The sequence below is a fragment of the Bos taurus genome, unplaced genomic scaffold (genome assembly GCF_002263795.3).
Source record: "Bos taurus isolate L1 Dominette 01449 registration number 42190680 breed Hereford unplaced genomic scaffold, ARS-UCD2.0 Leftover_ScbfJmS_1899, whole genome shotgun sequence".
Classification (NCBI taxonomy): Eukaryota; Metazoa; Chordata; class Mammalia; order Artiodactyla; family Bovidae; genus Bos; species Bos taurus.
Genome location: NW_020190994.1, coordinates 1,100,438 through 1,115,264, shown reverse-complemented (window position 1 = coordinate 1,115,264; position 14,827 = coordinate 1,100,438). Strand labels below are relative to the sequence as shown.

At 45.5% G+C, this 14,827-nt stretch overlaps 1 protein-coding gene across 1 annotated transcript in view; it reads right to left on the bottom strand.

Moving 5' to 3' along the window:
• The window catches only part of LOC521568 (ATP-binding cassette sub-family C member 4), a 191,585-nt gene extending 177,320 nt beyond the window's left edge, over positions 1–14,265 (bottom strand). The window contains exons 1-3 of the mRNA XM_024989063.2: positions 13,766–14,265; positions 9,384–9,494; positions 8,722–8,842 (exon numbers count right to left, since the gene is read on the bottom strand). Coding sequence (XP_024844831.1) covers positions 8,722–8,842; positions 9,384–9,494; positions 13,766–13,839 — 306 coding nt within the window. The 5' untranslated portion in view covers positions 13,840–14,265. The remainder of the gene's footprint in view (positions 1–8,721; positions 8,843–9,383; positions 9,495–13,765) is intronic.
• Between the last annotated feature and the right edge of the window lie 562 nt (positions 14,266–14,827).

Genomic DNA, 14,827 nt, shown 5'->3' with positions numbered 1-14,827 from the left:
GGGGCATGGAGTCTTAACCACCGGAATTCGAGGGAAGCTCATGGTAGCCATTTCTTGATAGAGTTCTTCGTATTCAGCCTCCTGAAAGCACCTGATATTGGGTCCCACCTTTTGCTTCTTAGGATAACTTTTTGCAGGGTTCGGTCATAAACTAGAACTTCTGCAGTGGATAGCATTCCTCCTCCAAGTTAAGGTACTTGAAACATTTATCACCAAATTTCCCCACATCTCATTCATGGAAATAAATACACAAAAATAGAAGCAAGGTAACAAAGAATAACACTTGAGTGAAACATATAAGCAGAAAAGAGTGAGCTTGTAGGGAAAAATTGAACAGGCAGTTAATCTTTAGAACTGGGGTGTTCTAAAGTGGAGTTGAGAAAAATCCAGAGATAAGGAGAAAAAGCAGTGAATCTGGGAAATCATAACCACCAGCATTCTAGATATTCTAGCCTTCACTCATCTTTTACACAGTGGTCTTCATCCTGACTGCACCTTAGCATCACCTGGGTGGGGATAAGGGCACTCTGATGCCAGAGGCCCAGCCTCCTGAAACTGGGTGGAGCCTGAAGATTCCTCTCCCTGGAAGAGTCTGGATGCAGAAACTAACTCCATGTAAGCATCTGCTAACCTCCACTCTTGCACTGTCTTGGCATCTGAGCCTGGAATGGGTATAGACCTGTTATGAATGAGTTACAATGATCACAAAAAGTTTTAACCAAAGTCCCATGACACATTTCATGCTTCCAGAAAAATTGTTATAAACTCAAGTCCAGAGATTACAGCATTGAAATTGAAAATTTTCATTCTGCACAGTAGGAAAACTAAAATTTCAGATAAAACAATATTTAAAAAAATATTAATAAAAAGATGAGTCAAAATTAACCTGGAAAGTTATCTCTAAAAGGAGAAGGAGAACTAGAATAGAGCTAATAAGGATATCAGCCTTCTTTAAAAGTAGCCTTGTCTTGATTTTGGAATCAGGAAAACATTATACAGAATTGTAATTATAAAGGAACTAATTTTTTAAAAAGCAATTCCTAAAATTTCAGAGTAAATTTAAATAAAAGTACCTAAATATCTGCCCATCCTGTTGGGTCAAAGAGCCATACAAAAAAGAACCATCAAAAGTGGTTTTAAACAAAACAATTTGAAAATACATGCTCTGCGTGATACACCCATGTGAAGACAGCATGAACTGCCAAAAGATAAATCTTATTATGTTTTCAGAAGTCACATTATAAGGTAAAACAAATGAATAATTATGTTGATATCATTGAGAATTGGACTTAGACATGGGACAAAGAGAATGGATGATGGGAGAAAAGAGAGACAGATGTAAGCACAATAAGATGAAGTAAAAAAAATAGTGTCCTGTATCTGATTTGGATTGGAAACACCCATATAAACATATTTGCTTACCTTAAAAATGTATTCTAACTTGGTCTAATGAAAAAAAGCCAAGAAACAATAAGCAAGAGCAATAAGCCCCTCTAGCATCCAGACTATAGTCTTTAAATACCATTTCACACTAAAAGAAGACAGGGCTGCTTGGAGAAATGGATGATTCCAGGGCTGAGCAAATGCTGTACAAAATGAACTAGAAACATCCTGTCACACCAGAAACCAAAAAACAAAACAAACAAAAAAAGACATTAAAAAAAAAAAACAAAAACACAACTAGCCAAGACTTCTAGAGTATGTGCAAAAGACTTAGGACCCAACCTGAATATACTCCCACTGCCCAAAGATGGCCAAAGGTTGACACAAGCATAACAAATAAAATGGACTGAAGCAGATCAGAAATGTTTAAATTCATGAGCTCAAACTGACAGTCACAAAACCAAACCAAACAACCAACCATGAAAACTCACTAGCCCCTCTCCTCACTAGAGGAGAACCAATTCCCCATTTGGAAAACAGGTTTTAAAAACGGAAAAAATTATTTTCCCCTACTTTCCCTATAAACACTATAGTTCAGCATTAACCAAAGAGCTTAGAACATCCCCACTTTGCAACACTTAATAAATTAATGGACCTTGAACAAGGATCATGAATAGCTCCAACATCAGTCACTCACACACACACACACACACACACACACACACACACACAAAAGATGTTATGTACCTTATAAGGGAGATATACAACCCTACCTCCTACATAGACGAAAGGGGTGAAGAAAATAAAAATGAGCTATATCAAACTTCTAGACCTAAACACCAACCTAAGGTGCCAGAGGAACACGTTAATTGACACAGGGGGAGATGCGATCAGCCAAATCCAGGCTGTGGGAATCTCTACAGGACTACCAACCTAGAGGCTCAGGGTGGAGGGGAACAGAAGGGCAATCTGAATAACCTGTGTCAGCCAAGTGTACCTTATTTAATACTGCTTCCAGCAGAAGAGGGGAAAAGACCACTGTGAGCACTGGCTAGATACTAATGATATTAAAGTTAATATTTATGCATAAAACAATAAAGTGAAATTGAAGTTGCTCAGTCATGTCCAACTCTTTGCAACCCCATGGACTGTAGCCTACCATGTTCCTCTGACCATGGGATTTTCCAGGCAAGAATACTGGAGTGGGTTGCCATTTCCTTCTCCAGATCTTCCCAACCCAGGGATTGAACCTGGGTGTCACACATTGTAGGAAGACGCTTTACCATCGAAGACACCAGGGTAGTCTATAAAAATAATGTTTATGCTAAATATGTTTAGTGAGGGGGGATTCCACATCTTTTAAAGATACATACTAAAATATTTATGGATAAAAATATTTGATGTCTTGGAACTTCTTTAAAAGAATCTTGGGAAGTGAGGGTGAGTTTCAGATGAATCAATACTGCTCATTATGGCACTTATTGAAGTTGACTTAGGGTGACATAGGGGCTTATTTCCCTTTACCCTTCTGAGTTCTTAGCTGAGGATCCCTGTAATAAATGACAGAATAACAAAAGAAAATAAAACATAAGCTTATTAACATGTATATTTCTGATACACATGCGAAATATCAAGAAGAACTGAGTAACTCCCTGAGATAGCCCAAGCCACCACCTTAAATGCCATCTCCCCCTAAAGACAGAAGAAAAGGCGATGGAGCGCCAATGAGAGGTTAGCAGGAGAAGCAGCTTAAACTACAGCAGGGTTGGCTGTGTTATGCAGATTTCATCCTTCTTGAAGACTGTCCTTCAACAGGATTCTGCGGTGATTTAGAGCCATCATTCTTTTTCTAGTACAGAGAGGGAGACACCTTTACAAATGGAGATTTCCTTTATCAGTGTAAATGTCCCTCAGAAGAATAACTTCTACTCTGTCTTCAGAGTTTCTCCTGTGTCTATTTCTGAAAAACAGAATCAACTCACAACAGTCTTTCTGCCAGAGAGCCCTACTCTGGAGTGACACATTGTGTTACCTTTCCATTCTATTCTATTTTTGTATTTTTGAAATGTTCTTAAAAATCTACAGGAAATTAAAAAGGAAAAAAAAAAAAAAAAAACACTATAGAAAGCAGTTGACAGAGGGGCCAGAGCTGTTGCTAGAAAAGCAGCTCCTCTTGGCTCTGAGCCTCAGTGGAGGCTGTGGGAGGAGAGGACAGAACACAGAGAACAGAGGTCTAGCAGTCAGAGCACCGCGCCTCAGAGACCAGATCGGCCACCTGCCAGTCACAGGACCCCAAGCCCATCATGTGCCCTCCTGGCCCCCAGGTCTTTATCTGCAAAAATACCCGCCGTGCCTCCCTCGGAGGAATCCTGGGACACCTAAATGAGCTACAACGGCACAGAGTGCTCTGAAACCACCATAAAAACAAGGATTTTTCATCACTTTTATTATTATTATATTAGAGTAATAGACTTACTCTATTCTTAATGGCAGAGGCTGGATTCACAAAGGCTTGGAAAACTCATTGTTCCTCACAGGAGACCACAGTGGAACAAGAACTCTTGAGAAAAGTCATGTGTAAAACCAAATTTTCTAGATTGTAATTAAGGTTTCACTTCTACCCAGATTGCCAAAATTTTTAACCATTATGAATGCAATCTTTCAAAAAGAGTCTCCTACTTCCCTGACTACATAAAGAAAATGGATCAAGGTGGGTGGAGGAAACAAGTGAAATAGGTGAGGGAACTTAAGAGGTACAAACTCCAAATTATAAAATAAGTAAAAGGGGATTGGGGCCAAAAAATAAATATATAAAAATTTAAAAAATAAATAAATCACAGAATTATACAACATAGGAAATATATTCAATAATATTGGAATAATTTTGCATGGTGACTGTTGGTAACTAAACTTATCATGTACTGTATAAAATATTAAATCACTAATTATGGCAAAAAGTGAAGAGGAACTAAAATGCCTCTTGATGAAAGTAAAAGAGGAGACTGAAAAAGTTGGCTTAAAGCTCAACATTCAGAAAACTAAGATCATGGCATCTGGTCCTATCACTTCATGGGAAATAGATGGGGAAACAATGGAAACAGTGCCAGACTTTATTTTTTGGGCTCCAAAATCACTGCAGATGGTGACTGCAGCCATGAAATTAAAAGACGCTTACTCCTTGGAAGGAAAGTTATGACCAACCTAGATAGCATATTCAAAAGCAGAGACATCACTTTGCCAACAAAGGTCTATCTAGTCAAGGCTATGGTTTTCGAGTAGTCATGTATGGATGTGAGAGTTGGACTATGGAGAAAGCTGAGTGCCAAAGACTTGACGCTTTTGAACTGTGGTGTTGGAGAAGACTCTTGAGAGTCCCTTGGACTGCAAGGAGATCCAACCAGACCATTCTAAAGGAGATCAGCCCTGGGATTTCTTTGGAGGGAATGATGCTAAAGCTGAAACTTCAGTACTTTGGCCACCTGATGTGAAGAGCTGACTCATTGGAAAAGACCCTGATGCTGGGAGGGATTGGGGGCAGGAGGAGAAGGGGGTGACAGAGGATGAGATGGCTGGATGGCATCACCGACTCAATGAACATGAGTTTGAGTGAACTCTGGGAGTTGGTGATGGACAGGGAGGCCTGGTGTCCTGCAATTCATGGGGTCGCAAAGAGTCGGACAGGACTGAATGACTGAACTGAACTGAACGGATGAATACCAGAAACTAATGTAACATTGTAAACCAATCATATTTCAATTAAAAAAAAATTCTTTTAACTTTACATTAAAAACTTACATATGCTTAGAAAAAGAAAAGAAGGTAGATATAAAACCCTAATTTATAACTCAAGGTCATCACTGTGGATATTACTAACACCTAATGGCTAATCGCTAATGCTATGCTTTCAAGAACCAGCAGGGCGCACACAGCAGGTCCGCAGGTCCCCTTCTGCTTGGCTCAAGGCCCCCTCCTCCTCTCCCTTGCTGTGTGGTCCTCAGTGGTTGCTCTCAGCCCACAGTATCTTTGCCACCAGCAGCCACTCCTCAGCCTCCTGGGTTGAGCAAAGTGAGGGACACGTGGAAGAAAGTATTGGGAAATAAATGCAAAGACCACTCAGCTCTTGGGGAACCGGCCGTGAGTTGAGGCACAAAGCCCACTGTAGGATGCAGAGGATTCTGTTTACTTCCTGTTCATCGACTGAGCTCCAAAGTGAAGGTTTACACACACATGGGCTTCCCACAGCCTCCAACTAGACCAGAGACCATTAGCAAAAGTGGCTTCAAACAAAGGCCAAGTGACTAGACAAGGCTAGGCCACTTCTAAGAGTCCTGGGAAAAGGACACAACTCCTGGCAATACCTCCCCTCTCAGGGGAAGGGACTGGGTGAACCCACTCTGGTTCTCTGACGTTACCCCACTTACACACCAGCAATGGAGACTTCACTTCTCAGAGAGAAGCACTGATGACCTGGGGAGGTAGTCTCTGTGACTCTGGCCCAGGCAGAGGCTTCAGGCTCCTCCTCTCCACACTGAGGGCCCCGGGCAGGTGGGGACCTGCCCTCTCCACCCACAGTACCCGTGGAGGTGCACAGAGGGGCCAGGGGTGCTGGGAGCTCTCTGGCTGTTCTGTTATAATTAGGGGTGACCAGCAAGTGCTCCATAGTCTGCTACTTGTTTCTCTGAGAGGAAGAGATACTCCTCAGTTTTCACAGGACAGCCGATGGAATTGTCCAGGCCAGAATACTGGAGTGAGTGGGTAGCCTTTCCCTTGTCCAGGGGATCTTCCCAACCCTGGGATTGAACCCAGGTCTCCCTCATTGCAGGAAGATTCCTTGCCAGCTGAGCTATCAGGGAAGCCCTTCTCATAGGACAGAGGTTTTCATATCTCAATATCCTAAAACCCTCACTCTGGACTGGCGTCACCCTGCTTTCTCCCACTGGTGCCACCAGGAGTACCTGGGAGGCCCTGCTTGTGCTGTGGGTGGAAAGACCACACTGCTTGGGATCATGGATGATCCACGGGGCATTCTGTGCATCTGAGAGATTAAAAGAGGGCTAGAGGTCAAAAAGGAAACATGTTTGTGTTTTAGAAAATCCTGGGCTGAGTTTAGATCTTCCACCATCTAAAATATAAAGAATAACAAGCAGTATAGATTGATCACAACATGGGAAGTTGCTTCATAAAATCAATTATTAACTAACTAGCACTGCTACTAGTACTAGCAGTACTGCCACACAGATGAGCCCCTAAATTTACGTCCTCTACTCCCCACTTCTCCACCATGACCACCCAGAGACCAACCTCCTAAAAGGGCCCAGGGCTCTACCAGTTGTACCTTATGCAGCCCCAGGCCTGGCCTTCCTGGATCCCCAGCAGGAAGTATTACTGGGGCTGGACAACTTTGAAATCAACACTCCTAGCACCACAGTGGGGAGGATTCCCTCTCAGGAAGAACCCCCGATCCTGCGGCCTCTCCCTCTATGTCCGCTTCTCCCATGAACTGCCACAGCCAAGACCCAGGACTCATATTAGAATGGGATCCATCCAAGGCTTAGCAACTCCACTCAAGGGACTAACAGCCCAGGAGAGCAAGAAAAACCAGCAGCTCAATTCAAACCCAGCCACATGGGCTATGCTTTGAACCCACCTGACTTTAAGACCCTTTAGCATCTGCTACCAAAGAGAAACTAGAGAACCAGGGACAGCAGAGAAAGACCTGCTCCAGGATATGATCCAACATTAAACCCGGAGGCCACTCATCCAACCAGGCACCTGGCATGAGCCACAGGCAGACACCCAGGCCCCAGGGTTTCCTGATAAGCAGAATTCATGAGAGCTCTGCTGTGTGAGGTCAGGAAATCCTGCACAAACAGGCCACACCAACTTGCCACCTGTGTCTTGCAAACAGACTTACTGTGACTATGTGGAAATTCCATGACTAGGACAGCTGCACACAGGACAAAGAAGGGCTGGGGCAGCCTGACGGGCTCCTGCTCCCTCTCCCACCCCTGTCCTTCAAAAGGCACTGCAGTACCTAGGTGGTCAGTGCCCTCTCAAAGGTGGCACCCTGCCCCACATACCTGTCCCACCCTCTGGCACAATGGCCAATCTTTTTCTGGCATCAGTGAGAACATCCTCCAGGACCATCCAGTCACCTGGGAGCTGACAGATTCTCTGTCTCTCCAGTTGTGTGGGGCAGACTTCACCTGCCCAGCTGCCCATTGCCCGCAGTGCCCTTCAGCACAGCATAGCCTTTAAACCAGAGCCACGCCGCCCACCTGCAAATGACCTGGCCCACCCACCTCAACCCAACACAATGGACTGAGGACAGCTCACACCTTCTGCACCTTCCATCCCTCTTGCTCTCACACACTCACAGCCCGCCCGTGTCCCTAAGGCAGCGCTAAGGGACCACAGAGAGCATGAGCCACCCAGGGGGATCAGCAGCAGATCCCCAGCAGGCTCAGCCAGAACAGGGGGCTGACAGCCCTGTGTCCCCAGGTGAACTGTCCTCTGGGGGATCTTGACCCAGGATCTTCAGGGTCATGGAGGTCACTGACCTCACAGCTTTCTGCCTCTGGTTTGCCCTGCACATTCCCTCCTACACCCTCTGCCAATGCCAGGCTATCAGGACTCCCCCTTCAACCAGGAATCTGCTCCCGCAACCAGGGAAAGAAAGCAGTGTGAAGGGTGCATAGAATTCACGGTGAAGTTGGAGCTCTTCCTCACGGGGGCTTTGCTCACAGTGCCAGCCCATGGGGAAGAGGGAAGCCTGGGGCAAGGTGTGCTCTTAGGAGTTCTGGGCACCTACAGGCCAGATTCAGGGCCCTGGGTTCTGTTCCCCTGGAAGAGGAGCGGCGATGGTATCTTCTTAGGAAAGCATTTATCAGATGTGACCTGGTCAAAGTAACAATTTTTACCTTGTTAAACTATAACAAAGTGCCATAAAAGGTACTTTATTCTGGGCTCAGGTCCAAATTACCTTCCTCTAAATCACAGGGCACATATTGCCTGAGGTTGCTGGAATCTTCTTTTGGTCAAAGATCAATTAGCATTTATACTGAGCACCAGGAACTTTCTACCATAATATATAAAATGTCTTTTATTTCAAGGCCATCCTTCCACAACACTCTTTAATCAGTTAAAAGAAGAATAGTAACCCCTGGAGTCCAGTCCTTGCCCATTCTAAAGATGAATACAACCTCTGAGCTCTATCGTATTTCCATGAAGGTTTATCCTCAGACCTTAGACCACTGGCCTCTCTCCCCACCGGTCTGGTCCACCTCAGTACAGAGACACATACATCAAAAAGCACCGCACAGTATGAAAATCTTTTACCTCAAGAAATGTAAACATTCCCCAAATTAAATAGGATTTCCAGTAACACTTTATGACTGCTTTCATTAAGGAAGGCTCCTGTGCATCCTTCTGGGCTCTCTTCACTTCCTGATCCCAGTGCCTGCGATGATAAACAGAGCACAGTGAAGAACAGCGTGTCCACCAAAGGGGAAAGGGGGCGGGGTGGAGTGGGAGACGAGCCTGCACTACGGTGCGCTCTGCAGCTGCGCAATAGATGCTGGTTACCTCCTCACAGGGCTCTTGAAAGACGAGCGGTGCAGACTCTGAAGCGCCAGAGAAACAGGCCTTGAAGGAAAAGTTCCAGATTCTGGAAACAAGTTCCTGCCAAGCTTTGCTAGACTCACAGGTCATGAGGAGTTCAGGAGGGTAAACACCCTCCTCGAGGGACCCCACCTCCAAGACAGAGCTCAGCCTCCAGGGCAGTGGCTGAGGGCTTCCTCCACGTCCACAGATGCACAGGGAACACGGGCTCCCCCAGACTGCAAAGTGGGCTAAGCCTGGGGTCAGCCTGAGGGGGTGAGTGTGCAGTGTCAGGGGAGGAGGCTCAGGAGAACCCAGAAGAAGGCAAAGCCTCCTCCAAACCTTTAGCTCCACATGGAAATTCTCACTCTTCCTCCCTTCTCTCTGATGTCTGTGCTCACCTTTGCAGCTCTTTTCCAAGGTGCTGGGAGCGATCTTCTGGAAGCACTGAATACATGTCATCTGGTTCTAATTTCCGTTTGTGACCAATTTTAAACAAGGGGTTTAGCCACCTGTTAAACATTAAAAGGAGACTGACATATATCCAAATTACACATCTCTATAGAGACCTACATTCATGGACATTGTTAAAAAAGAAGTCTACATTTTAAATATATAAAGATACAGGGGGAATTTAGATATGTGCTTACACACATACATTCTAGGAAAGTCATGCTGGCTTATACATGGTAATAACTTAAAAGCAGGCCGTTTGTGGCCTACTGAACATACACTGTACATCTGCTTTAATTATTAAGGAAAAATATATCTAGAAATGAAAATAAAGTAATGGTGTTTCAGGAAAGCAGAATAGAGCTGAATGGCCATTGTGGGTAAGGCTACAGATACGTTCCTGTATTTCTGAGGACTTAAATCTTCTGAACTGTATCAGATTCAAGGATACCTACATTGTACTAGTGGTAAAGAACCTGTCTGTTAATGCAGGAGATGTAAGAGATGCGGGTTCGATCCCTAGGTTGGGAAGATCCCCTGGAGAAGGAAACAGCGACCCACTCCAGTATTCATGCCTGAAAAATCCCATGGACAGGGGAGCCTGGTGGGCTACAGTCCATGGGGTTGCAAAGAGTCCGTATGACTAAAGTGTCTGAGCACCAGTCATATTCAAAGCAGTTTCAATCGTGATGTAAAGATCTCCTTAGATCAGCTGTCAACGGAGAAGAATTTTTACAGGCAGTTATCTTTGGACACAAAACCCTGAGCCTAACAGGCTCTGGACCCTGAACTCCTTACAGCCCTGTCAAACTCCCCTCAGCCAGAATGCTCACGTGAGCCTCTTTCTGACCCCAATCTTCTGAAGACAAACTCAAGATAAATAACACCTTCCCAGCTAAAGTGCACAGTTGATTCTTCTTACTGTCCTCCTTGGTATCACTTCCTGGCAGATTCATTTATTTTAAAAAGTAACATTCAAACATCTAAAAGGGCTGAAATTTTACTGACTGTTGGATCTGTCACCATCAGCCTCAGTCAGGGAATAAATATAGCCCTCCAGACTTTCAGGGAACTCCACTAACAACTGACAACATCACTAAACTACCGTTTAATTCCTCCATGCCCAGGCTTCTGCCCGGGGACATCAAGGTTGCCCACTGCCACCACACCCCTGCAAAGGTGTATGTGTTAGTCAAATCCCTGTTTTCTAGGAGTTCAACCAACTGTTGACTATGAGCCCTCCACCTACAGGCATGGTAAACTCTAGGTAGTTATCATGCTTAATGGATGTGGGAACAGGATCATACCAAACATAGAGGGGTCTGGTTATGCAACCAGTACCCCGGATGGAAGGGGGCCACCATGAGCCTAATCTTGACTCAAGAAAACCCAAAGACAGTGTGTGCACCCCTGAGGGATGTTTGTTCCTTGAGGCCCCTGTAGCAAGGGCCACCCATGTTGGGCCATCAACTGTCTCCAAGAAAACTCTACCAGGGGACACTGGGCTATATGTGGTTCACACCCAGATCAAGGTTACATTCAGATTTTAATTACACTCACACAACCTGTGAATCAAAGGGGGCCACTCATCTAGTCAGGAGGGGAGCTGGACTGGCAATAGCAGTTGTCTCTCTTGTAGGATCCCTGATGAGCCTAGAACTAGAAATGATTTATAATCCCATAACCATAAAAAATAAAGTCAGAGACTGGCTTGGGTAAGTAGAGGACCCAGTTCTAACCTTAGAATGACAAAATCTTCACTAGACCCTCTGGCCCACATGACTCTTGACCACTACAAAGCTCTTGATTACCTGCCAGCTGATCAAGGGGGAATCTGTGCCCCAGCAACCATTTCCTGTTGTTTCTATGTTAATACAAGCGGTCTGATAAAAAAGAGGGCATCCCAACTGCCAGAGAAAGCCGCTTGCAGACTAAGACAAATATCATACGGTATCACTTATACATATAATCTTTAAAAAACGGTACAAATGAACTTACGTACCAAACAGAAATAGAGTTACAGATGTAGAAAATGAACTTATGGTTACCAGCAGATAAGGGAAGAAGGGACAATTGGGAGACTGGAATTGACATATATAAACTACTATATTTGTGTCTGACTCTTTGTGACCCCATGAACTGTTGCCCACTAAGCTCCTCTGTCCATGGGATTCTCCAGGCAAGAATATCGGAGTGGGTTGCCATCTCCTTCTCCAGGGATTCTTCCCAACCCAGGGATCTAACCCAGGTCTCCTGCATTGCAGCCAGATTTTTTATCATCTGAGCCACCGAGGAAGCATATATAAAATAGATAACTAATAAGAACCTACTGTGTAACAGAGGGAACTCTATTCAATACTCTGCAATAGCCTTTATCTTTTTTTTTCTTTTTTAAAGAAAATAATCTTTTTTAAAAAGTGGATATGCTGCTGCTGCTGCTAAGTCACTTCAGTCGTGTCTGACTCTGTGCGACCCCATAGATGGCAGCCCACCAGGCTCCCCCGTCCCTGGGATTCTCCAGGCAAGAACACTGGAGTGGGTTACCATTTCCTTCTCCAATGCATGAAAGTGAAAAGTGAAAGGGAAGTCACTCAGTCGTGTCCGATTCTTAGCGACCCCATGGACTATAGCCTATCAGGCTTCTCCATCCATGGGATTTTCCAGGCAAGAGTACTGGAGTGGGGTGCCATTGCCTTCTCCAAAAAAGTGGATATATGTAAAATTGATTTACTTTGCTGTACTCCTGAAACTAACACAACATTGTAAATCAACTATACTCCAATATTTTTTTTTTTTTTTTTAAAGAGAGGCCACTTGGCTAAATGCTCAGAACAAGAATGGCCTGACTGAACAAATTTATGACAGTTTCAAAAGAAAGATCCCCAGATTCCCAGAGCTTCTAAGGCCATTCTTAGAGACTTTTCCAGTTACTCTCCTTCTCTTGCTCTTTGGTCCATGATTCCTCAATTGTCTCATTAGTTTTATCTCTTGGAGAACTGAGATAATCAAGCTGCAGATGGTCTTTACCAATCCTTCCTCTCCAGATGAGGGTAAAGACCTCTGCAGATGATCTTTACCCTCCTTCCTCTCCAGCAGGAAAACTGGAAATGGGTGCCAACCAAAATCAAAGTCTCCACCTTCCATTTCTATGCACATACATTTTCAAAATCAACAAACAGAATGTGCTTTGAGAGTTTGTTGCCCTACCTGAAATTAAAGAGACATTTATCTGTTTTGCTATTATTTATGGTAACCACACACATATTCCTTCTTTTAGGACCCTCTTTCCTTAAGGGACATCAACTAGCCAAGAGATGTAGCCACATACACTGAATATACCACCATCAAAACAAGCATAGGAGCTGCCATTCCCCTGGGGATCCCCTAGGCTGTCCCATAAAAGAAGTATCAGAATTTGTGGGAAAGATGAATGGGTTAGAGTCGAGAAACAAAAGATCTAGTAATCACCCAAGTGTGATTAAAGTCCAAAGGTTCAGGCCTGCCTTTCTGTAGTCCCAGCTATTAGATGAAGACTTCATTTAAGAGCTTCAGCACTCCGCAGCATTTTTCATCTGTGTGTTTCCTCCCAGCTCAGGGATCCTTCAGTGGTTTCAGGACCAAAGGACTCCTGGGCAGGACCATCTACATCAAGACCAGGCACTGCTTCTCTGAGCTAGAGATCTGGATAAGATCCCACAGGTTTCATGGACCCCATTCCCAGGATCTGGTCCTCAAAGGTGGAAGTGGAGATATTTGCAATAGGGAAAGGGGCTGTGGTCAAATAGACACTCTGCTCCTGGCTGTGTGTCCCAGGAAAAAGCAAAAGGTGTTCCAGAACGGTGTTCCCATTCACTTCATAAAAAACAATTGTGTTTTGTACACACATTAAATTGGCCTCGACTAGGTACCAGGACAAATAGTCAACCACACAGGGAGGGAGGCAGGGAGAAAAAGAAAGACATGGCCATAGACAGGGTGAGAGAGGGAGCCCAGGGCAGTTGGAATTCAGATGTTCACCTAAGGAACATGGGGAAAGGTGGAGACATTATTGGAAGATGGCAAAGGTGCAGGGCACTGATTAGATAAATAAAGTTGTTCATAAGCTGCTTCCTTGGGGTGAAAGTTGCAGCTTCTTTCAGAACTGACAGTGAATTGCTGAGCAGCTCTGAGGCAGCTGGATAAGGTGGACACCAGGTCCCTGGGTCCTCCTCCCACCCCTACTGCCACCAGTCCCGAACACACCCTCTCCTTGTCCCTTGGTCCCCAACAGAAGCCAGCAGTGTCAGGCATGTGCTCGCAGGGATTGTCACAGCTTAGATGGGGTGCTCACCAGACAAACAGGCGCGAGCAGAAGTTCGCCTTCTGCAGGGGGTTGGTCTTCACCTCCGGGGACACGGCCAGCATCTTGCCGGCCAAGGCGGACGCAGACCGGGGTCGCCCTGCTCAGGAGGCGGTGAGCCTCCTGCTGCTCCTGGAGGTGCCGGCGTGGATGCTGGAGACTGGCCACCCCACAGGTCCACTGGGCCAGAGCCTGAGAACACCTGCTTCTGAGAATGGAGTGCCCTTTGTGTGCCAGGTCTCACCTCCCAGGACTGAGAAACATCCAGAGTCCACCTTTGAGGCACCCACTCTGTACAGCTACTGCCACAGGCCTAGGATGGATGCAGCATGCCACGTGTGGGGCTGCAAGACCAAGAGACACCCAGGTAAATGCTGCTGGGAGCCCCACGCAGGTGGGAGGCAAAGCTACCAGCTCTTTGATAAAGGCAGGCAGGAAGGCTGACTGCGGGGCACAACCAGCCCAGCTCCCTGGAGAGCACCTGGCTGCAAATTCCACGAAGTTCCTGCTCTGAGTCCAGGAACTCACAGGAGGCGGGAGTCTCAGGCCCCGCCCATCTCTGCTGCTCAGAGGCTGCCCATGTGCTGCAGAGGAAACCCTGAGAAAGATGGCAGAAGGAGACAGCAGCCCACCCTCTGGACATGCTGCCCTCCTCAGGACCAAACAAGGGCACTGTGGGAAGGTCTCCAACTGGAATGGAGTAGGACACTGAGGGACCTTCCTGGGGTAGACCCTACCCCCACCCCATGCCCTCTGCCTGGCTCTTGTTTGTAGAAAAGCTTCAGTCTCCCAGGCCTCCTCTGAGTCACAAAAGGCTGGCTCAAGGATGATTGGAAGAATGTGAAGATGTAATAACAAAAAAACTTCATCGATAGATTAGCCATACAGCAGTCACAGAATCTTTACAACAGGGTCTGGTGCATATTCCTGAGTTGTTTTGCAGATGCCAAAATGTCCACCAGGTGGAAGAAGTTATCTGCATGATGACCAGGATAAACTGGAACCTAACGATTTATGATAATAACCCCTGTTACATTACCCTGCTCCTCAACA